The sequence below is a fragment of the Erpetoichthys calabaricus genome, chromosome 11 (assembly GCF_900747795.2).
Source record: "Erpetoichthys calabaricus chromosome 11, fErpCal1.3, whole genome shotgun sequence".
NCBI classification, from domain to species: domain Eukaryota; kingdom Metazoa; phylum Chordata; class Cladistia; order Polypteriformes; family Polypteridae; genus Erpetoichthys; species Erpetoichthys calabaricus.
In genome coordinates, this window is record NC_041404.2 from 123,806,188 (window position 1) to 123,831,575 (window position 25,388).

At 40.1% G+C, this 25,388-nt stretch overlaps 1 protein-coding gene across 2 annotated transcripts in view; it reads right to left on the minus strand.

Moving 5' to 3' along the window:
- Positions 1 to 25,388, minus strand: part of grid2ipa (glutamate receptor, ionotropic, delta 2 (Grid2) interacting protein, a) — a 36,626-nt gene that overhangs the window by 1,708 nt on the left and 9,530 nt on the right. For both annotated transcript variants that reach the window (XM_051933457.1, XM_028813815.2), the window contains exons 9-20: positions 23,943 to 24,043; positions 13,584 to 13,686; positions 13,201 to 13,508; positions 12,006 to 13,127; positions 11,519 to 11,606; positions 11,227 to 11,316; positions 10,854 to 11,050; positions 8,969 to 9,124; positions 8,477 to 8,563; positions 8,159 to 8,288; positions 3,365 to 3,483; positions 26 to 190 (exon numbers count right to left, since the gene is read on the minus strand). In XM_051933457.1, coding sequence (XP_051789417.1) covers positions 26 to 190; positions 3,365 to 3,483; positions 8,159 to 8,288; positions 8,477 to 8,563; positions 8,969 to 9,124; positions 10,854 to 11,050; positions 11,227 to 11,316; positions 11,519 to 11,606; positions 12,006 to 13,127; positions 13,201 to 13,508; positions 13,584 to 13,686; positions 23,943 to 24,043 — 2,666 coding nt within the window. The remainder of the gene's footprint in view (positions 1 to 25; positions 191 to 3,364; positions 3,484 to 8,158; positions 8,289 to 8,476; positions 8,564 to 8,968; positions 9,125 to 10,853; positions 11,051 to 11,226; positions 11,317 to 11,518; positions 11,607 to 12,005; positions 13,128 to 13,200; positions 13,509 to 13,583; positions 13,687 to 23,942; positions 24,044 to 25,388) is intronic.

Genomic DNA, 25,388 nt, shown 5'->3' on the forward strand with positions numbered 1-25,388 from the left:
TGGCACAAACTAGTGGGGGCTTCACCTCAAACTTGCTTATGAACTCTGCAAAGATGCCAAAGAAGGCCTCTGTAGTGGTGGACTTTCCATCCTCCCCAAAAAATGAGGCCACCTTGCTAAATTCCTCAATGGCACGCTGCTGCAGGGAGTCCAAAGACTGGATAGTGGGATGTGTGTTCTCCAGAAACCCCTGGGTGCTGTCTGTCAAGAAAATGACTGTAGTGAAGTTGGAAAAAAACAAAAGGTTGGATGTCGTAGGATTTAGCTTGTGGGTTAATAATTACTTAGAACAGTGGTTCTCAACCTTTCTAGTGCCGCCACCCTTTAATACAATGTCCCATGCTGTGGCGACCCCAACCGTAAAATTATTTTCGTTGCTACTTCATAACTGTAATTTTGCTACTGTTATGAATCGTAATGTAAATATTTGATATGCAGGATGTATTTTCATTGTTACAAATTGAACATAATTAAAGCGTATTGATTAATAACAAAAACAATATGTAAGTATATAATTGTGAAATATTTATTTCTAATTACAAATAAATTAAACTTTGTCTTTATGGCTTACGTTTATTTGTTTTTCTTCATTGTGTATTGAACTGTATTCACCGTATTCATGTTGTATACTTATGTGAAAATGTGAAAAGCATGGCGTAGCATGGGTAACAGTCTTAATATGTCTTAATATAACAACAGTAAACTACATTGCTACAAAATTGTTGCGACAGTACGCGTAAAAAGCCAACGTCAGTGCGAAGGTTGATGCTGCTTCTTTCTCACCAGATCAGAAATTCTCGGGGCAGTCTTTGCAAGAGCACAACGAAGATCCTCTTCTGCAACAAGTCTACTTCTGTATTTAGACTTGATAACCAACAAGCTGGAAAACCCTGTTTCGCAAAGATATGTTGTTGGAAATGGAAGAAGAAGGCGCAACACAGTCTCAGACAGAACAGGATATGACTGCAAACACTTGATCCAGAATTTTGTAACTGACATTGAAGATAAATCATTTCTCGCTGCATTGCTGTTAATGAGTTCAATGAACTCCTCTTGTGCTGTCTCGGGAACATCTTCAACTTTGACTGTGAATGGACTTCTGGCAAGGGCAAACGGGGTGTCAGGTAGATTTGGAAAGTACGATGAAATTTCGTCCGCAAGCATGTGCAAATGTTCTTTCACAGAAATTATCGTTGTAATCCTTTTGTCAGGTTCAATGTCATTTTCCTCAAAGTAAGCAGATAAAGTGGGGCAACATGTAAATTTTATTTTCATCCAATTTTTTTTTTTTTTGCCAAAGCTGAAGTTTCATTTGGAATGACCGGATCTTTTCAGACAAATCGAGGCATGTTGCATTTGGTCCTTGCAGTGATAAATTTAACTCATTCAAGATGGCAAAGATGTCCACCAAGTAAGCTATTTTCTGCAGTTCACTTTCATCGCTGAAAAGTGCTTCGAACTGTGGTCTTGCTTTCTGATTAAGAAACATTTTTAGCTCATCACGAAGATCAAAAACACGTTTTAAAACTTTTCCTCTCGACAACCATCTCACTTAAGTGTGAAATAGCAGAGCATTGTTGGACGCATCCAACTCATTACAAAGTTTCGAAAACAGTCGACTGTTTAAAGCACTCGCTTTTACAAAATTGACGGAATTTACAACGCTTTTCATTACTTCTTGTAACTCTTGTGGCAGCGTCTTCGTTGCTAATATTTGTCGATGAATCATATAGTGAGTTCCGATGACTTTTGGTGACTCATTCAGTACCAAACGTTGAAATCCAGACCAACATCCTAGCATAGCTGGAGCACCATCTGTGCAAACACCACAAACCTTTTCCCAAGAGATCTTATGCTCTTTCAGAAATGAACCAATTGTGTCAAATACATCACGTGCAGTAGTTGTCGTTTCAAGAGGTTTGCAAAAAAAGAAACTCATTTTCAAATTCGGCATCATTAATATACCTCACATAAACTAATAATTGTGAACAGTTTGCAACGTCTGTAGATTCATCAAGCTGGATGTTAAATATTGGAAGTGGAGCAGATTTCATTTCCTGGATTACCTGATCAATAATATCAGCAGACATGTCACCAATTCTTCTGCGGGCAGTGTCGTTAGATAAGGAAATTGCACTCAATTTCATAACAAATTCGGCTCCGATCATAACTCGAACAATGTCTTTGGCCGCTGGCAACAGTAAATCTTCAGCAATGGTGTGAGGTTTCATAGCTCTGGCGATTCTGAGAGCCGCCAAATATGAAGCTTCAACAGCTGCTACGTTTTGTTGGTGGTACTTGCCGCCAGTGTCAAGTCTGGCTTTCTTGACTCTATCAGCTTTGCTTCTAATATACTAGGTATCCTTGCCGGTAAAGCTCGGATGCTTGCTATCAAAATGACGTTTCAGTTTGTTCGGCTTCATAGATTCGGCTGATAGAACTTCATTACAAATAACGCATTGCGGTTTCTCAATTCCTGCTGTAACTATTGAAGTAAAACCATATTGTAAAAAATCGTCACTATATTTTCTTTTCTTAACGTTCTTCTCTACATGATCCATTGTCATGGGTTGGTTCGCTAATGAAAATATTATATAACAATAGCTTCAATAACACGGACTATAAAACGTTTGTTTATGCTTTACTAATTAGAAACGGATGTGATTTCAATTACGTCACGAAATGTGCAAATCCCCGCAACGGCGTGGCGTTACGTAAAACTGTGTACAGTAATGTAAACAGTTAAAAATAATAAAGTTACGACAATTAAAACGTTTGAAATTATTCTGATTCAATTGTCTGCAACATCTATCATCGAATGACAATTATAGTAAAAAACTAGTAACTACCAATGGAAAAAAAATTGTATAATAACAAGTTTTACACATTAGAATATCCATCCATCCATCCATTATCCAACCCGCTGAATCCGAACACAGGGTCACGGGGGTCTGCTGGAGCCAATCCCAGCCAACACAGGGCACAAGGCAGGAACCAATCCTGGGCAGGGTGCCAACCCACCGCAGGACACACACAAACACACCCACACACCAAGCACACACTAGGGCCAATTTAGAATTGCCAATCCACCTAACCTGCATGTCTTTGGACTGTGGGAGGAAACCCACGCAGACACGGGGAGAACATGCAAACTCCACGCAGGGAGGACCCGGGAAGTGAACCCAGGTCCCCAGGTCTCCCAACTGCGAGGCAGCAGCGCTACCCACTGCGCCACCGTGCCGCCCACATTAGAATAGACAAAACCCATATTTCCAATGATCTTAGGTGACCCCTGGCAAATCGTTATTCGACCCCCAACGGGGTCGCGACCCACAGGTTGAGAACCGCTGACTTAGAAGGATACACTCATGGCATTGCTGAAGTGGTCCTCTGCTGTGGTGACCATGCTCTGGCAGGCTGTTCGGATATCCTGGATGGTTGTGTGAAGGTCATGAAGGTCAGCTGTGATTGTTCTTTGATTAACTGGAGAAGGCAGATGGAAAATAAGGTATAAAAGTAGATATACATGCTGACAAAGAAACTTTACATAGCAGTGTCCTCAGCCGCCACATACCGTAAGATAGGGTTCACATTCACACCCTAAGAGCAGAACAACATCAAAACAAGAAACTTCCACTTAAAACAAGACCTAGAGAGCCCATATCATAACACAGTCTTCAATAAAACTTGAAATACATCTAAACCAGAAGCCCTCAGGTTCAGACCTGGAAATCAGAGTGGTAGCAGGTTTTCAGTTTCCCAATCAATAAGAGTTTTTTTCCACCTGATGTCATTCTTCAATTAGCTCGTCTTTTTTCTTTTCTTATTATATACTCATAAAAGCACAGTAGTCTGAGATTAAAATTTAGAAAGTAATTTAGAAATATTTGTGTTTTTCTCATAGATTTAAATGCTTAACACTCTTCTGTCACTTTCCTGTTAAATTATATTGTTTATTGTGATGTTTTCTCCCATAATCGTAAACTAATAATAACAATGATGAGTGGGCAAATGCCACTGAATGCTAAAAGGCTGCAGCTACTTCACTGTCATACTTGTTAGTGTGCTCATTAACAAATAGAAGCTACACACTTAAGAAAAGTTGAATATAACTCTTGATAAACAAAATACAAAACAGTAAATTATCCCTAAGTAACATAAATAAATGCTTACAATAATAATGCTTTCCAACACAACTCAGTTTTATAATTTGAAATTTTGACACCAAAACATATAAACAGGGAAATAACCGTCTGCTTATTTAAAGTTGGAGTCTAATTAAAAGCAGAAGTTAGTTGGAATAAACACCTGCAGGAAGAGGGGGCCACTGAGACTAAACTTAAGAAACTTTGATCTGAACTGAAAAGGCTGAGTATCAAATAAAACAAACTTCAAAGCTGCAGGGCAACAGCATTGTATGAGATCTATTAATAAAACCTACTATACCTAGGAGGTTTCCAAATAACAAGGAACTTAATAATTAGCCACTTCTTAATAAATGTTTTACATAATGCAATGGGTTCTTTAAATTAAAAGGGCCAATAGTTTAACAATGGCAATTCTACATAAAACAAAAGCAAATATAAAACATAAAAAAGCAAAAACAAAAGCCAATTATAGTTCTAAAAAATAAAAACTATAAAACTATAATACAAAAACTATAAAAACAAAAGCAACTATAAACTATATACTAAATCAGTGGTTCTCAATCTGTGGGGCACCCCCCCCCCCCCAGGGACCCAGGGGGGCGCGAAGTAACAAAAAGGGGGACGTGAAGATGTGAAAAAAAGAAAATAAGAATCAAAAATATGAAAAATTCATCTATTGAAACCAAAACAAATTAACTTAAACTACATTCTGATGCTAGAAAAATAAATATAGAGTTAGATAAATGTCGACAAAAGTTAAGTAGGTATAACAAAATATCCATCCATCCATTTTCCAACCCGCTGAATTCGAACGCAGGGTCACGGGTGTAACAAAATATGCATCTATTATATCATAAATTAAAAAATAACAAATTGGTACTAGTGGGCTCCTTTCAAAAAAACATTAGCGGGGGGGGGGGGGGGGGGGCGCGATTAAAACTGTTATGACAACTCGGGTCGCAAATACTTAAAGGTTGAGAAATGCTGTACTAAATGCAGGTTCTTTCTATCTCATTGGGAGGTACAGCTGATGAATAAAATGGAGGACTCACATCCTAACAGAGCTTCTACATTAAAATAAGGCCCACATACTAGTTGCAGGAACAGCTTCTAAATTGGAGTCTATTAATAATATAGTTAAATTAGGCTTCTACATTTCATCAGAACACAACGTTCATTAAAAGAACAAGAACTTTCTCTTAATAATGGAAATCTCTGCTGCCTGGGACTCACTAACACAGCAGTGCCTACACCTTAAACGAGGTTTCCAAATAATATGAGGTCAGTTAACAAAAAAGGACTATGGCTCCTATGTAATAACAAGATACTAATTCTAACAAAGAGATTTATTGTATATGCAATATACAATACCATCCTAAAAAATGGATGTTCTATTCTATTTTAAAAAAGGACCCATAACCTAACAACTGGGTTTCAGCATTACACAAACTTCATTGATGAAACTGAGCCCACATCCTAATGGGGGATTCTAAAATGTATGTAATCCATAAATAAAAAAGACTCCTACTGACAACAGGAATTATTAATTTATGGTGGACTTAGAGAGCATTCAGACCTGTTCACTTTTTTCACATTTTGTTATATTGCACCCTTGTAGTAAAAGCACTTAAATTCATTTTCCCCACTTCAAGCAACACTCAATATTCCAGAATAACAAAGCAAAAACAGGATTTTAGATTTTTTTTGCAAATAAATAAAAAACAAAATCAGAAACATCACATTAACACAAGTATTTAGCCTCTTTGCCATGGCACTTGAATTTGGCTCAGGTGGATTCCATTCTCTTTGTCATCACTGACATGATTCTGCACCTTGTTTGGATTCCAGTTGTGGTCAATTCAATTGTGCTCGATTGTAGAAATGGTAGCCACTTATCTACAATATATGAGGTCCTACAGCTGACAATACGTAACAGAGCAAAACCAAGCCATGAGCCTGAAGGATTTTCCTGCAAAACGTGGAAACAAGATTGTGTCAAGGCACCACTCTGGTACTCTAAAGACTGAGAGACAAGATTCTCTGGTGTGATGTAACCAAGATTAGCAACATGTTTAGAGAAAACTAGGGACCAATCATTATATGTGTAATACAATTCCAATGGTAAAGCATTGTGGTGTCCATATCATGCTGTAGGGTTGTTTTTTTTAGCAGCAGAGACTATGATACAAGTCAGGGCTAAGGAAAGGCTGAAAGGAGCTAAGTACAGAGATGTCCTTAATGAAAATCTGCTCCAGACTGGGCCAAAAGTAAGCCTTCCAACTGGACAATGACCCCAAGCACAAAGAAAAGGCAACACATGAGTGGCTTCGGGACAACTGTGTTAATGTTCTTGAGTTTCCCTGCCTGAACTTGAACTTAAACCCAACTGAACATCTCCGGAGAGATCTGATAATAGCTGCCCACTGACTATTTCCATCAAACCTGACAGAGCTTGAGATGATCTGCAGAGATGAATGGCAGAAAATCCCAAATCCAGGTGAAGATTGCTGTCATACTCAAGAATACTACAGGTTGTAATCACTGCCAAAGGTACGTCAACAAAGAACTGAGGAAAGGGTCTGAATACTGGTGTCAATGTGATATTTCAATATTGTAATGTTTAATAATTTTACAAACATTTTTAAAATCTTGTTTTTGTTTTGTCATTCTGGGGTATATTGAGTATTGCTTGATGTGGGGAAAAAGCATTTAAGTGATTTTAGTACAAGGCTGCCACATATGAAAATGTGTAAAAAGTGAAGGGGTCTGAACTTTCTGAATCCACAGTATGAGGCCCATTAACAAAATTGAGTCCATATCATAACAAAAGGGTTTGCGGTTTATAAAGAGCTAAAATAATAAAATTGGGTGAACAGGCTAAAGGAAAGGGGCTCAACTTATATGGATCTCATTAATAAAACAAAGTCCAAAAGCTAACGATTATGCTTTTGCATTGCACAAGGCCCACATCCCAATGGGAGGGGTGTTTAAATTATTCCGAGTTTGTACACAAAACAGGATCTACATCCTAATGATTAGGCTTCTAAATTATTAAAGAGGCCTTCTATATTACATATTACAGGTAGTCCACAAACAAAACAGCGTCTATTTTCTAACAACACTTGTAGTTTCTTGGGGTTCATTACTAGCATAGAGCCAATATCTTAATAAAATGGCCTTTTTTCTAAAAATGGTTACTATTGTTATTCATATAGCACTACTTATAGGGTTTGCTTTATTATGTTATGTTACAGTTCATTATTCAATTAAACAAATGGTCCTTGTCCTAACACTAGGCTTTAAAAATACCAGATTGTTCATTTTAAAACACAGAAGTCCTTTTACTTTACATAGGAATCCCACCGCCTTTTAAAAAAAAAAACAGCCTTCAGTTTTGGGAAAGTATTGTTTCCAAAAAAAGCTGCAAGTTCCTATCTTGATAGCATCAGATACAGAGTTTAATCCAACCTGGATGGAATGTAATCAACTACAATCTTCTAAAAATAAATCTCCTGATTGAAAAAGTAAAAGCAGGAGTAATCCAAAGTCACAGAGATGTTCCAGTACATAAACAGAGACCATTTGTTAAATTTGGAAGTTCTCAACAAAGATGTATTTTTACCAATGTGCTATACCACTTGGGGGCTTATTTGAAAATGCACATTTACAGATGTATTTATCACAGTACTGAACCATCCATTTATTTTCAGCATTTTTGTTTTCATAACAGTGATGCAGGGATTTAGAGCCTGTGCTGGCATGAAGCAAGTTAGAGTGCCAGTCTCACAGTGACAGGATACTCTCTCCAAGGTAAATTAATTTCCATCAGACTTATTTAGATCAATACTCACCTTAACTACATACTCAAGAGGAAACAAATGTAAGCACAGAGAGATCTGTGCATCCTCCAGGCAGAAAACATCCCATGTAGGATCTAATCTAAGGTTTAATTGCTGAATAATGAATAATTCACTCCTAAAACATGGATAGCATACTACAGCCACACTCACCTTTAGCTGCCAATTGAACAGTGGGCAGATCTTTAGCAAAGTCAAGCAGCTCTGGGAAGTGCTGTCCCAATGACTTGGCAAGAATATGCAGAAAGGTTGACTTTCCATCCACGGTCTTGGTTGTGCTGAGCTGAAAAGCAAAATGTGTGTACTCAGAGATCTCTCTCAGCCACCTAAAATCATGAGGTCTCTTTTAAAGCCAGCTGTGCCACATGATTAGAACATAAGCAGCGCCAAAGAAACTGAGCAGGAAGACCAACCTGCAGAAAGTCCTGTTCTTTGGCTTGTCCTGTCTTGTTGGCTGATCCTGTTACTTACCTCAGTGAGGAAGTTAATCTTGAATCCAGTCGTCTTAGTGGTTTTCGGCTGCCCATTGTTGAGGTAATTGCCCATTGCCAAGACAAACTGTTTGGGCAGAGCAGAAAGCAGACATTTAGAATGAGCAAATAAGATTATGGAAACCCTCGATTGATCTCTTCATCCTAGCAATAATAGGGAAGCCAGCATATCAACATTAACTGACTAGAAGTCAAAGGCTTAAAGCACAGAAATCTAAGCATAAATTGGTCCAACATGACAGTGGATCAGACAACTAGGCACACTAACACATTTGGTCAGAACATTTTGATTCGTTAGGGTCTCCAACGTAATTGAAACCCCATTTTAGAGAATGTCATCCTTCTGCAATCAGGAAAAGTTTTCACTTCAAAAAAAGCATTGAAAAAATTTGAAGATAATGCAAGTCATCCCAGGTCCTGGAATTAAACCCATGCATCCATTTTCATAGAATGAACCCCTTGAATACTTTACCTCTAGTATCTTGGCCAACTTTTTGCTGCTCTTCAGCTCCAGGGAGGCATTGTAAATGCACTCATAAGCTGCCCTCATCTCATCTGTCCTCTCCTGAAGTGTTGTCTTGAAAAGGAGGCTGCGAAGACGCACTTTGTATTCGGGCACTGAAAGCATCTGTGGGTAGAACAACATGTATGGAGATGTACAACAGTGCCCCCTCTCTGCCAAATGAGATTTTCAAATTTCCTCTATCTGATGTGAACTGTATATTGAACTCTTAGTGTATTAAAAACTATCCTCCTTTTGTAAGAAAAAAATTGGTACCTTTTTCACAGCCATAATGATTGGCTCAAGCAGTACCAGATGTAATGCATTTAACATCCTACATGGTCATACTAACATTAGGGATGGGGCAACATTTCATCCTCGAAATGTAGAATGGCTTTATAACTCCATTCCCCATGCACAAGTTGAGTGAATACCGCTGCATCCCTCTATGGGGGTTGAGAGCTTCACCTTCAACATTACACAGTCAAAATGGAAGGAGCTTTAAAGGTCTCATAGGTCACTGGACCCATACAGCATTCAAGTGCCTTCATCAAAGAATCACACCTTAGGGGACCTACTATACCATAGATCAGTTCCTCAGATATGATATTTGGCCACAAAAACATGGCACTTATACTGGTTGAGTCCTGAGGCAATATACCATTGATGTACATTTGCCAAAACAAAAGGACCTGCAGTGTGTGCCTGCATAATCAGGTAAGCCATGAACAAACTCTTCATCTCTATACCCCAGTCATATGTTACAAGGCCAGTTCCACATCCCTATAGGGGATGCGCCCTCAACAACCACTTACATAAATATATACCACTTGACAGCTCGTCTTTAAAGCCTCTCAGCCACAGGGACACTTCCTAAGCAACTATCTATCATACCTACAGTGGATTCAGAAAGTATTCACAATAAAGTATGCAAAAATTTTTAAAAAGCTCTAAGAATTGAAGGGATCTGTTGTAGATTTCATTTTAAATGGATACATTTAACTTTCTTGCTTATCAATCTACCCTCAATTACCTATAAAGACAAAGTGAAAACATATTTTCAGAAAGATTTGCATATATGCTAAAAATCAAAAATTAAAATCTCTCCCTTAATTTGGTACTTTGTAGATGCAACTTGACAGAAATTACAGGTTTCAGTCTTTGTTGGTAACCCTCTATAAACTTTGCATACCTGGATTTGAGCAGTTTAACCCATTCTACTTGGCAGATTGGATGGGATTTTACTTCTGTAATATGCCATCGTCATGTCTTTCCATAGGTGCTGTATGGTGTTTACAATAATTGTGGGCTTTGCCTCTTCATTTCAAAATTAAATATACAACACAATAAAGGTTTCGGAAAGTGAAGATGTCTCAATACTTTTTGAGTCCAATGTATGTTATGCATCAGTTTATTGTCAATAGCTACTCTAGACATGGAGATGTACCCTAAGGAACTACCCATATGATTTATGCCATGGCTCAATACTGTACTTGCTTTAAACAATCACCACCAATACACCTATGCCACAGGACAGTTCCATATCCATATGCCCCAGTCTGTAAAATGCACCCTGAGCAACCACTAATAGCATCTCTTCCATGGGCCAGGTCAAACTCTGTGGACCTCAGCTACAGATATATGAAATAGACAACTCTTGTTTGGCTGTTCTGTATTATATAGTCCCACCATAAACATGCACCCTAGCCAACCACTAACAACACCCATGCCAGACACTGGCCTTGGACCAACCTTCAAGACCAATTAGACAGCCTATGCCTAACTGCTATGCCTACTCATGTACTGTAAGTTTCTTTTCCTGGGTTCAAATTTTAAATTTTACATGCAAGCTTACCTGCATTACAAACTGGTCTGGCTCACTAAGCTTGTTGAGATCCTGTGTGTACTGCTGGTATTGATGAATTTCTTCTTCATCAGGGGCATACAGCAGCAGCTGTTTTATGTGTGGGGGCTCCAAGCGATCACAGATCATTGTCATCAGGATTTGCTGCAGTTCAGTTGGGGACAGCTTCAAATGAGCAATGAGGATGGCTGCAAAGAACAAAGACAGCAATACTATAACAGAGCTGGATATCTTAGGTCTGCCTTAGCCTTACATGTGAATGCTGAGTGCCATTCAACAACCTTGATTACTGACTAGCTTCCATCTTTTAAAGATGTCCACAGAGGGACATGCTGCCCATTCCAACAACTCTCTTGTCACTTACATGTGTTGTAGGCCTTCTTGCGAGAAAGAATTTCAATCACATCTTTTTTTTTAAATGTCTCAGTGAAGTAGGCAGACTCTGGAAGAGAAACTGGGAGAAAAGTGAGAGAAAAGACATCAGTATGAGACCAGAGAATTTGACAACAATTGTGCAGCTTTGAAAATAGTATAAATGAGAGTGCCTGGACACTGTTAGACATGGATAAGTCTTTGATTCAATAAACAAGTGAAGATGACTCAGTGTTCACTTTGTATTCTGGTTTCTTACTGGAAGCAGAGGCACTGGCACTCACTAGTATTTTTCTGTGTTCCAAAATGCAACTCCAAGTCCAGGTATTTCACCATGTCTGTCAGCTTGTCATAATCTGAATCTTCACCAAGCTGCAGATGGAAAAAAATAACAGTTACAAAGGTCCATTTTATTCTGCAAGCTATTTGATCTCCCTCAGAGACTTGTCAATAAGACCAGCATGACTAACTTTCCAAAGTTCCATTTATTGACTCTTTGAAGCTGGTGTTTTCAATAGTCTGACCCAGTAATATGCAGTTTTGTGTTCCAGACATTTCATGGAAGCACATCCAGTTCAGATCTAATGTTGGACACCCTAATTCTATATCCAACACCCCACAATAACATGCTAAACACACAAAGACCAAAGACAACCTGGGCAATTGCCCTGACATTACATCCTTACAACTCTAGACCTGCTTATGACCACAGATCATCGTTCTAAATTCTAATGGCAGAGATTTCCCATTAACATTCCAAAGCACACTGACCTGACCCCAGATAGTCCCTTCCGAGTTCTCCACCTGCTCCCAGCGCAGGCGCTTCACACTCATGTGACTTGACTCAGCACGTCTGTGAATACCACGTGGCAAAGGTGGGGGTCCGCAGGGTGGAGGTGGCGGTGGCGGCGGTGGAGGTGGTGGAACTTGGCGAGACTGACTGGGGTGATGGGATTGATTGAGGTGGCTAGTATGGTGAGGAGACTGGTTATTAATATGATGGGACTGATTGGACTGACTGGTGTGAACAGTTTGGCCAGCTTGACCAGAGTGTGAAGTCCTTTGATACTGATTAGAGTGACTAGGTTGTATGGGGTGATGGGAATGTTTTGCGTGGCTGGGTGGTGAGGACTGATGTGATTGGGTAGGATGACTGGATGGTGATGTATGATGAGGGGTATTAGGGTGACTGGGTTGTGGGGGATGATGGGAAGGGTTCGAGTGACTGGGTTGTGATGGGTGATGGGATGGATTAGGGTGATTGGTTTGTGATGGATGATGGGATTGGCTTCCATGACTTGGATGTGATGGATGATGGCTTTGATGAGGCTGACTCACATGTAAGGAGTGATGGGGTTGATTTGCATGACCAGTGTGTGTGGGGTGATGCAGCTGGCTTGTGTGACTATGATGGGAGGTATGATGGGATTGATTGGCATCTCTGGGTTGCTTGGGATAGAAAGGTTGATTGTTGTGATCAGGGTGTGTAGAATAATGAGACTGGCCTGAATGGCTGGACAGTGCAGTATGATGGGATCTTTTGGCATCGCTGGGGTGTGTGGGGTAATGGGATTGGTTGACTTGATTAGACTGATGCATTTGGCTGCCATGGTGAGATTTGCCTACAGTATGCTCCAAGGGCAGGCAGGCCCTCATAGGAGGTGGAGGCACAGGAGGCAGGCGACTCCGGCTTGGCTCTGGAGTCAGAGTCACAGGAATAGAGTCATAAAACTGTATGGGTGGTGGAGGAGGGGGGCTCTGTGGAGGAGGTGGGATATCTGAGCAGGATGAATAGGTCAAAGAGCTTCCATCGTCACTGCTGCTTGCATACTCGCTAGCACTGCTAAACTCGTGACTGAGGAATCCAGCTTCTTGCTCATCTTGGAAGCTCATCTGGAAGAAGAAAACAAGAGGTTACCTCCTTTGCCATGATTCCAGTCTTCTTAAGAGTTGTCTAGACATTCACCTCCTCATAATCATTCTCAGGTGAAAGGAAGTCATCAACAATTGTGACCCGATGTCCAAGCTGCTCACTCAGGGCATCGAGAAACCTGTCAGTGTCTCTGCTCCGTGGTGGACGTGAGAAGGTGAAGAGCTTCCTGCGTCGGGACTGGGGGCTGTGGACAGGCTGAGGGGATGGCAAAGGGCTGTCCAGGCTGATGTAGGGGTTGGATTCTGCACTCCCAGGGGAAGGAGCTCTGTGTGGAAAACAGCGGCACTGAGGGGAGGACACGGGTTCCTGCCAGGAAAGAGACAGGCCAGACTTGCGGCTTCCTGTAGAACACAAACCTGCTATTAATCCCAGAATGTTCGGTGCATTGGCTAGTAAAGCAGTTTCAGGGATCTCACCTGATCGAGACTTCTGACTGGGCATGGGAGACACCTGACTATGGATTGACACCTGCATTTTCCCTGAGTAGGTGTTCTCTAGCTCTGCAAAGCCTGCTGATATCTGTAAGGGAAGAAAATCACTTGAACAATTACCTAAAGAAATGTTACGAGGAAACAAACCAAACACTTAATGAAATTCAGGATGAACTGCAATTTTATTACTTTGTATAAGGACTTGCTTTGTACTGTGCTTTTTCAGATTTTGCATGTGATTTGATTAAGGAAGTTCACCAATTAGATGGGTGGACAGATGTAAAGATGGATGGATGGATATGAAACTGTAATGAGTTACTTTAAATTTAAACCCATGCATAAAAATATACTGCAACTGTTAAACTACAGACTCATGAATCAATGAACCTTTACGGAAAAACCCAGGAAATATGTGTGAAATCACCAAGAAAGTAAAAACCCTTAACATATGAAATCAAAAAGACATTCAAGAACTCTCATAAAAGCTGTGACTAGTACACCAAAGATTTTCTTAAAAGTGGAATACCAAGCAAATTACCAAAGGATGGGATGGGAAATCAAACAGACATTACACAAATGATTTTCTGAAAAGATGTGGCTGATGGAACAAAAGAAAACAAAGTCTTAACTGATAAACCAAATATTCTGCTAAGAGATATCTATCTTACTAAACCACAGTTAATTTATGCACGGCGCACGCACCGAGGCACATGAGCACTGCGGCCTTTGCGCCCGCCCCAGAGTCCAGAGTCAAACGCAGCGGCTTCCCAAAACGCGGCGGCGCCCGCCCCAGAGTCAAATGCAGCGGCTTCCCAAAACGCGGCGGCTTCCCAGAGTCAGTAGGTGGCGCACAAATACAACGTTCTGCGCCATGGCGCCCGCCCCAGAGTCAAACGCAGCGGCTTCCCAAAACGCAGCGGCTTCCCAGAGTCAGTAGGTGGCGTCCAAACAACACAACCTGTGAGCGCCCCCGCCCCAGAGTCCAGAGTCAAATGCAGCGCACTACACTTGCTCTAATCCACTGTGCCAGTAATATACATCACATAACAGTCACAGAATCTAACCCAGCGGCTTCCCAGACTCAGTGGCTGGCACGCGAACACCACAACCTGTAAACTAAACCTGCTGTGCTCCACTCTGCCAGCAGTCGGTGTCAGCAAAGGCAACGGAATCACGTCTCCACAAAACGAAACCGCCTTACTACAGATATGCTTATTTAATTAAATGACATTTCCCCAGACGCACCCACCCTCCATCATATGTCATCCATCCAAATAATTTATGCACAGCGGACGCGCCGCAGTGCGCGGATAAACACAATGAACGAGCGCACCCACAACGCGCTTTTGACACAGCACAGGCAAAGGAGGCACGTATCCAAATGGAGGGAGCTCAACGATTAGTAATACAAACACGAGCCCATATGGCTACGACCTCTAAACGAGCCCGTATGCATACAAACAATGAACGAAGGCGCCCACACAAAGAAACCGCTTTAGTTCAAATAGGGTTATTGAATTAAATGGAAAATTTACCATGCCTACGACCTGTGAACTATACCTGAGGTAAAGCGTGCACGCCGGGTTGTACAGCCGCCCGGATGCGACCATAACTAAACTTGCTGTGCTCCACTTTGCCAGCAGTCGGTGTCAGCAAAGGCAACAGAATCACGTCACCACAAAACGAAACCGCTTTAGTACAGATATGCTTATTGAATTAAATGACATTTCCCCAGACGCACCCACCCTCCATGATATGTCATCCATCCAAATATCGGACGGAACAGAAACTGCCATTCTTGGATTTCCGATTCGCTAGCGAATCGCGGGCTTACTTGTGATCACTAAAACAAGCATCTTCTAAAAAAGATAATCACAACAAACCTAGAAGATCTACAATGGTCATGTCTAGGACAGTTTCCTACATTGTACCAATCACCACTGGGATAGGCTCTGGCCTTATATGACCATGGGTTTGAGAATGTTATGTTAAAAAAATTAGGATCTTCCCAAGATTCAACTATTGACCTTTCTAAGACACATAATCAATAAAGAAAAGACATTTTGTACTCAAACCCTCTTAATGCAATTTAATGTAATAGGACCCCAGATGCAAAGTCAGTACCAGATACTGGACCAGGGCACCAGTATATCCAAAGGAAAATAAAGAAATAGTTTTTTCCAAAAAATGGCATTGATAAATTAAAGAAGCTTTACTTGAAGTATGCCATGTGAATTAAGGAACCTTTTTTTCAATTTAGTAAATTCAGGGCCTACCCTAGTGATCTAATGGATAAGCAAGAAATTTTTGACCTTGTCTGGATGGCACTAAAGCTCTACCTCCACCTTATCTTTTATGTGCAGTTAACCTCTGTCTCCACACTTTTCTGTCTGTTACTGGGCAGAGCTAGCTGTGCTGAAGCCGCATGATAGGAAGTGACCAAGGAATGGCTCAGAAACAAACTGTAAACTATGTGATTCACAGATCCAGTCTTTAAAATACATTCTGTCTGGCCACAAGCCAGCACTAACCCTGTGTCGGTATGGATGGTGCCATGATGAGGTTCTTCAAAAGATTGCAGTAACAGAGCATTACATTGGCTGAACCACTTTGTCATGCAAGGTAGGGAAGGGGCCTAGAACATTATCTAAAAGCAGTGGCCCAGGCTAACACATGGAAATAAGTGCAACTGGAGAGCCAACCTAGACAGGCAGTTGAAGTTTCCACTTGAAATCATAACTGCTCCCCACTGACCAGCTGTTACCCTGTGGTCTGTTCCATCCAGGACAGTGATCATGACTTAGATCACCATACTGTGGGAGGAAAGAATGGAGGCAGCCTTTGAGAGTAAGAGGGAGAAATATGAGTAGTTGGCAGAGCCCAACCCAATGACTTTGGAAAACTGTTGGAATTACCAGTTCCAGGCAAAAGAAAGTAGTCAAAGAATCGGCAGAGTAAGCAGAGCAAGGGAGTTTTTGGTTTTGGTTTAGAAGAAACAATGAGAAATGGGGATAGTAATGATCCTAGGGCTTGCTGTAGGGAGTGGTAGGTTGATGTTCCTACTTCTGCCCCACCATCCTGAGATGTTCTGTGATTAAAGAAGCAAAATATTAGGGAAGGATGGCTTCTGGCTGAGGATCCTCCAGATAGCCCATCGGCACTAGTGGAGGTGTATCAGCCAATATCTAGCAGGCAATGAATACCTATGTTTCTATGCAACATTATTGTCTGTGTTTTGACTGGCCTGTTTTTAATTTTTTTTTAAATCTCCTGGCCATTTTTTTTTGACCCACACATTTTCTTTTTTTTTTTTGTGACTTTAATGGATTCCCTTCATGTACCTGCTTGTCTTGATTTGCATGCAGGCTTTGACACACACTGTCTACCCTAAGCACAGTGAAGCATTACCCAGTTTCCAATTCCTGTGGCTCAAGTCTATGTATTCCACTGAGAAAATGACCGTTTTGGATGGTGCAGCTAAACAATGAGGACATAACAGATCTGCAATGACTGCTAACTACAGTTCAACTTGGGTTGACTTCTTCTTTGACCTGATTCTGTTGGGATATGTTTTGTCCATCCCATGCCCCCAAATTTGATTAAGATTGTTACAAAATTGATGGATGGACTGGTAAACTAGACAAACTATAATGGGCCTCTTTAATTTTCCAGTGTTTTCTCTAAGCAAAGTCAGGAAATGGTATTGCTTCCTGTTCTATTACTAAAAAGACTGAATACTCTGAATGTTTTTAGGTACTTACTTAAACAATTTAAAAAAAATGATTGTGAAAAATCATAAAAAATTAAAGGCATGAAAAACATAATATACTGTTTAATGCTAAAATACCAACAGAAAGTGCATACTATGTATAGTATTTTATATATTCATGTGTATATATTTGTCACGTGCATGCACTTGTTAGGCAGCTTAAGGGATCTGGTGATTATAATTACCCTCTGAACCAGGGGGATGGCACTGTGTTCTAATGCCATCTCTCTTCTTTCTCTGCAGTACGGATGACTAACGGCCACTCGACTGCTAACACCACTTCCACTGCCCATGTACCTGGACCTGCCCCTTCCTGCTGACAGCACTTATAAATCGGGGAACCTACCATTTCCACTCAGTTCTGTATTGGATTCGTGTCTGAAATGATGTTACAAATATCTTTGTCAAACCTTTGCTCCAAACCGTTTTCTGTGTTCAGTCTCCTCTAAATACTCACAATGCCTATAAAAAGTATTTACCCCTTGAACATTTCAGATTTTATTATTACTGAATCACAGTGGGTTTGATTTTCCTTTTTTGCTAAAAAGAAAATAACTCTTTAATACCAAAGTGAACACAGATATCTGCATAGTTTCCTAAATTAATTACAAATATAAAACACAAATTCTCTTAAGTGTTCACCCCTGTTAATATGACACAACTAAATCCTCACTGGTGCAGTCAATTGGTTTTATAAGTCACCCAGTTAGCTCCACAGAGGTCATCTGTCTGTGGTTTCAATTGATTGTAGTTCAGGTGCACCTTATCTGGGAGGTCCAACTTGGGGCGGGTTAGTATGGTGACCTAACCTACACAATGAAAACGAAAGAACACTCCAAGCAACTCTGTGAAAAGGTGGCTGAAAAATACAAGTCAGGTTGGAGACAAGAAAATTATCCAAGTCACTGAATATCCCTTGGAGTATGAATAAATCAGTCAATTCAAAACAGACATAGTATGTCACATCTATAAATCTCTTTAGAGCAGGCTGTCCTCAAAAACTGGAGTGGCTGAGATTGGAGGGACTATGCAGATAATAACTGCCCAAGTACTTAACCATTCACATCTTTATGGGAAAGCAGCAAAGAGAAAGCCACTGTTAGATAAAACACACATAGCATCTTGGCCAGAATTTACTAGAAGGCATCTGAAATAAGGTTCTATGGTCTGATGAGACCCAAGTAAAACTTTCTGGCCATAAGACTGAACAACACATTTGGTGCAACACTGCACATTATCAAAAACACTCCATCTCCTCTGTGAAGCATTGTAGTAGCAGCAGGGCTGCAGTAGGGCTGCTTCTCTGCCATAGTCTCTGAAAGGATTGTAAGGCTTGAGAGTAAAATGAATGCAGCAAAATACAGGGAAATCTTGGTGGAAAACGTGCAAGACACCAGCACCATAAAGTCAAAGCTATACAGGAATGGCTTAAAAACAACAATGTTAATATCCTGTATTGGCCGAGTTACAGTCCAGATCTCAATCCAACTGAGAATGTGTGGCTAGACTTGACAAGGACTGATTACTCACCATGCCCATGAAACCTGACAGAGCTGGAGCAGTTTTGCAAAGACGAATAAGGGAAAATGGAAGTGTCTGCATGTGTAAAGCTGATATAGAGCTGAGCAAACAGACTCAAGGCAGTCATGGCTGCCAAAGGTGCATTTACTAAATACTGACTTGGAGGAGGTGAATACTTACGTGATCAATTATTTTGCGTTTTATATTTGTTAATTATTTAGATCACTTTGCAGAAGTGCAGAAATCTTTTACATTAAAGAGTCTTTTTCTATTGTTCAGTGTCAAAAAATTCAGGTTAAATCTACTGTAATTCAATGTTGTATAATAATAAAATGTGAAAAGTTCTGAAGGGGCCTATGGCTTTTTATAGGTGCTGTATATAGTTAAAAAGGGTTACATTATAGCATCCATCTACTAAATTAAAGAGCTGAAAAAAGAGAAATACTTTTATAGGAGTGCACAAACTTACAGATGTGACATTAGTCTTTTCAAGTCAATATATGCCCTAATGACAAATATGTTTTTATGTTTTTCAGGAAAGAAAGACAATTTTTTTCTAGGTAAGGTACTGAATATTGATTAGCACATGCAAGAAAGAATTTCAATATACTCTGTACATGTGATAATAATGATCTTATAAACCTATAAAGAGGTGAGAAATAAACAAAGATGACCTTTTGAAGAGAAGAATTAGGAGGAGCAGCACTTATTCTCCTGAAATAACAGGTACCACTGGAAGGATAAATCCAACCTACTTTCATTTTGTCTTCTACTGTATATCCACTCTGAGAAAAAGAAAAATATGGTCCAGTACCATCATCTCAGATAGGTGACATGTAAGTAACAAATCCAAAACTAGAGTAAAGGAATTATTTTTGGTTCAGAAAGGGGAGCACATTTGGGTTGTTGGTGTCAGGCTAGTGACAGGCAATTCAAGCAGCTATGCACTGTGAAATGGCCTCTGTTGTGGTGTGAAATGTTGTATATAAGTTGATGAATATGCTGTATGCCTTTACTTGTAATTTAGACAAAGCAAATGTAATATTAGTGTTTCATTGGTGAGAAGCTTTCATGTTAAAAGAACCCATCCCCCCCCCCCAAGTTGAGAAGCTTTCATGTTAAAAGAACCCCCCCCCCCCACAAACACCCAGTCTTTAGGACTGAATTAGAAATTTATGGCACAGTTGGGGGAAGTGCCTTAAACTGATTTGGCAAGTGATTCTCTGTTGGACAGGAAGCTACGGTCATATGAAAAAGTTTGGGAACCCCTCTCAACCTGCATAAAAATTTACTCTACTTTCAACAAAAAAGATAACAGTGGTATGTATGTCTTTAATTTCCTAGGAACATCTGAGTACTGGGGTGTTTTACAAACAAAGATTTTTAGTGAAGTAGTATTTAGTTATATGAAATTAAATCAAATGTGAAAAACTGGCTGTGCAAAAATGTGGGTCCCCTTATAATTTTGCTGATTTGAATGCATGTAACTGCTCAATGCTGATTACTTGCAACACCAAATTGGTTGAATTAGCTCGTTAAGCCTTATACTTCATAGACAGGTGTGTCCAATCATGAGAAAAGGTATTTAAGGTGGTCAATTGCAAGTTTTGCTTCCTTTTGACTCTCCTCTGACGAGTGACAGCATGGGATCCTCAAACAACTCTCAAAAGATCTGAAAACAAAGATTGTTCAGTCTCATGGTTTAGGGGAAGGCTACAAAAAGCTATCTCAGAGGTTTAAACTGTCAGTTTCAACTGTAAGGAATGTAATCAGGAAATGGAAGGCCACAGGCACAGTTGCTGTTAAACCCAGGTCTGGCAGGCCAAGAAAATTACAGGAGAGGCATATGCGCAGGGTTGTGAGAATGGTTACAGACAACCCACAGATCACCTCCAAAGACCTGTAAGAACATCTTGCTGCAGATGGTGTATCTATACATCGTTCTACTTGCACAAAGAATATCTGTATGGCAGGGTGATGAGAGGTTTCTGCACTCACTCCACAAACAGAGTCGCTTGTTGTATGCAAATGCTCATTTAGACAACCCAGATTCATTTTGGAACAAAGTGCTCTGGACTTATGAGACAAAAATTGAGTTATTTGGTCATAACAAAAAGCACTTTGCATGGCGTAAGAAGAACACCACATTCCAAGAAAAACACCTACTACCTACTGTCAGATTTGGTGGAGGCTCATCATGCTGTGGGGCTGTGTGGCTAGTTCAGGGACTGGGGCCCTTGTTAAAGTCGAGGGTCAGATGAATTCAACCCAATATCAACAAATTCTTCAGGATAATGTTGAAGCATCAGTCACAAAGTTGAAGTTACGCAGGGGTTGGATATTCCAACAAGACAATGACCCAAAACACAGTTCATAATCTACAAAGGCATTCATGCAGAAGGAGAAGTACAATGTTCTGGAATAGCCGTCACAGTCCCCTGACTTTGAATATCATCGAAAATCTATGGGATGATTTGAAGCAGGCTGTCCATGCTCGGCAGCCATCAAATTTAACTGAACTAGAGAGATTTTGTATGGAAGAATGGTCAAAAATACCTCCATCCAGAATCCAGACACTCATCAAAGGCTATAGGTGTCTAGAGGCTGTTATATTTGCAAAAGGAGGCTCAACTAAGTATTGATGTAATATCTCTGTTGGGGTGCCCAAATTTATGCACCTGTCTAATTTTGTTATGATGCATATTGCATATTTTCTGTTAAATCAATAAACTTAATGTCACTGCTGAAATACTACTGTTTCCATAAGGCATGCCATATATTAAAAGGAAGTTGCTACTTTGAAAGTTCAGCCAATGATAAACAAAAATCCAAAGAATTAAGAGGGGTTCCCAAACTTTTTCATATGACTGTATCTAACTGGCAAGCTTCACTCAACAAATGGTTTTTGGGGGCAGGTGTGAAAATACTGTAAGTCAGTAACTGGGGGATGTGTCGCACCAGAATTCTATTGGTCTAAAGTTAGCTGTTCGGTTTTGAATCAGAAGTCATTCTGTACCACAACGCCTTATTGGTCGTAGGATTTGGACAAAGAATATATACATTTGCTTGCTTTACCAACCCCCTCTTTCACTCACACCATCACCATGAAGGAACATCTCTCACACCATTACCATGAAATGGACAGCACAATGAAGAGCACAGCTTAGCAGCCATACTGAGACATGCATGCAGCCTGTCCTGAACAAAACTAGAAACGATGACTTAACTAAATACATTTAAGAAACTAACAAGTCTGTGTGCCACTTGAAACTACAAATCAGCATTTATCAGGTTGCTATGATTGCCAATATTCACTTGTACTTTGCTTATTGTTATTATTTTACGAATGTTATCAATAATACATTATTTAAAGTTCTAACTTAACTCCTGCTTGTCTTTTACTCTATGTAATTGCCTGAGGTTGTAGATGTAAAAGGGAAGGTGGGGAGAAGTTATAAAGTACAATACCTTATAAACAGTGGTAAGTCTATGAGATTTGAGGCATTCTGACAAAGGCTACACATTAAAGAATACAAAAGGGGAAAGTAGAGTAATGTAGAACTCTACCAAGACAATACAGAATCAAACAGGCGGCAATGGTTTTCTGTGGTACATTCAGTCAAGCACTTTGCAACTGCTCTTCCAGCATGTCAGTGATTAATAAAAAGTATGAAATAAATAACACTTAGCCAACCTACACATACTCTATTGAAGACAGGGCAGGGAGGTGACATCACTTAAGTTTTTATGGGTATTATCCTGTTGTAAAGTTCCAACAGATATAGTAAGGGCACCACAAAAGGCTCTACAGTGGATGACTGAACCTATACTGCCTATTACAAGTCAAAGAGGCAACTGTATCTGATAAACAACGCAACCATTAAGAATGTTCTCTAGACACCATTGTCATATTGTATTTGATGCCATTACATATAACTCTAGAGGTAATCATCCCCAAGAAAGAAGTGGGGCTTATCACTGAAAAAATATTAATGTCAGCCTATGGCAGTTGGCAATGGTGAGTGACTAGTGCCAGACATTGCAATCAAGACTGTGAATGGACTCCTACCTCAGCAAACTACCAGTCTATGGTCTAAGAAATTACTCATTAATTGATGGAGGAAATCAGCTCAACTGATGGTGGAAAGCACCAAAGTAGGAGCTGTGATGGTCTATCACATCATCTACTGGTTCGTGCATGGAGTTGTTGCTGTGAACCTCCTAATACCCTGTTGTAGACATCATGGCTTCAGTGATCCCATTGTCAAATCTGTTAGCTAACATGTATCACGCAGCTAAATGAAAGCCAACAGACAATCCTCTGTCTAACTGACTTGTTTGTTTGACACATCATTAAGGCACTCTTCTTGGGCTTAATCAGCATTTGAAGCTTGCCATAATCTAAAGGTGGTCATGAACGTAATGCACATGCAGGCCTGACCATACTGATCTTCCATGCTGGTTTCCATGCCAACTATACCACTTCTTCTGGGTGCAACTATTTATCATCATAGAGAGTAATTTTAGAAAGCCACCAAAAGCAAGCCCACGTATTCACTCCAGAGAGTGATCCTTGGCAATACTAAGATAGAAATGATTTACCCAAAGGAAAATTTTAACACAATTATGTTTAACTTGACTGGTTATGACTTAATGTAAAGAACAAAAGTTCCTTCTGCCCACTCACAGGAGGTGGAGGAGTAGGCTGTACCTGGGGTCAACAGAAGTTTAATTGATTTAAGTTATGCCCATCTGGAATTAAGAGCAATTGGATATATTGCTTCATACATCATAATAGTAAAGTGGTACAAATTCACACCCACTACCCAACACTTTACATGTTGTGTGACACTTGAAAGAAGGGCTACAAATTCTTTACACATTGTTCCCTTTGATGCACACTCAATCTGAAGACACAGCTTTTGTGCATCCCTCAAAACATCACTATTGCTCTTGCTTTTGTTCCTGTCTGCTTGGCACAGTAGAACCATAGTCGAGGCTACCAGTCTACCTGATCCAATTTCACTTCCCCCAGTTAGCAGAGGTCCACTCACGTTCTGGAGGTTCGGCGTCTCAGGGATGGATGTCCCATCTCCTGACTGCCGCTCACCAGGGGTCAGGGTCATTCCTACTTCACCAGAATCACTGTAAGCCCCTGTCAAAGAAAATAAAACAGAAAAAAGTCACCAAGATGGTGTCCACTAGCTAGGGAAAAAAGACATGAGTTAAACTTGTGATTAGCTGTAGCCATACAAAAAATGCATGTAAGATTTAAGTCTGTGCTTATAATCAGTCCTTGGTCTCTCACATAAATGACCACTCTGTTGTTTACTTACAATTATCGTACAGTTCCTGATCTGTGTGGTTCGTTCTCACGCATGCACATTCTGACATCTTTTCAACACTCTCTGAGACATGCTGTCATGGCCCAATTTATGTCTTCTCAGTGCTGTTTAGAGTCTACTATCTACATGCTCCTCATCAGCTGTCTCTGGGGTCCATTCCCAGACTCTACTATATCCATAACCAATGTTCCCCAGATCCTACTCATGGATTCGGTATATCTATTCCCACTGCTCTCTGTATTTTACATATTTGTTAGCAAGTACCTGACTGCTCCCATGTATGCCTATTTTCAGGGATTCACATACCCCTGACCAACACACTCTAGTTACTTTATATCTTTGATCAAATGTGCTCTGGGATTCAGTCTAAGACTCTGATAGATCACTGATCTTTGCACTCTGGAATCTACACAGGTCTGGCCGGCATTCTCTATGGTTCACTCTAATGCTCCTATATACCTCCAACAATGCTCTTTGAAGTCCACTACCCACATATACTTTTCCTCACCAGCTCTTTCTGGGTTCCAGTCTCAGCTGGTATATCTGGCTACTACTCTCTGTGGCTCACATATATTTTGTATATTTCCCAGGATAGTTTGGGGTAACTATTATGCTCCTGCATATCTCTGTTAACTACTCTCTGGGGTCTATTCTCCAATCCCTGCATATTTCTGACCACTGCTCTTTAATAATAATAATAATAATAATACATTGTATTTATATAGTGCCTTTCCCATGCTCAAGGCACTTCACAGAGTCTTAGAAAAAACAGCAGGGTATATGTAACATTGGATACAAATGTTTTGCTGAATAGAACAATGACACAGATAACAAAGCATTAAATAGAATAAACAACAATAAACCAGAGTAAAATACTAAATTCAATACTAAAAGAAAAACCTAACAAATAACCTAATTTGTGATATAACAGACTGAAAGAAAGGGCAGAATGTTAAGTTAAGTTAAAAGCCTTCCTAATTAGATGAGTTTTAAGTTGTTTTTTAAAAGAACGAATGGAGTCAGCAGATCTAATTAATTTCGGGATGTCATTCTAAAGTTTGGGGTGCTATGGAGCTGAAGGCCCTGTCACCCATAGAGTGCAGGTTAGCGTGAGGCACAACAAGATTACCAGAATCAGAGGACCTTAGTAGGCAA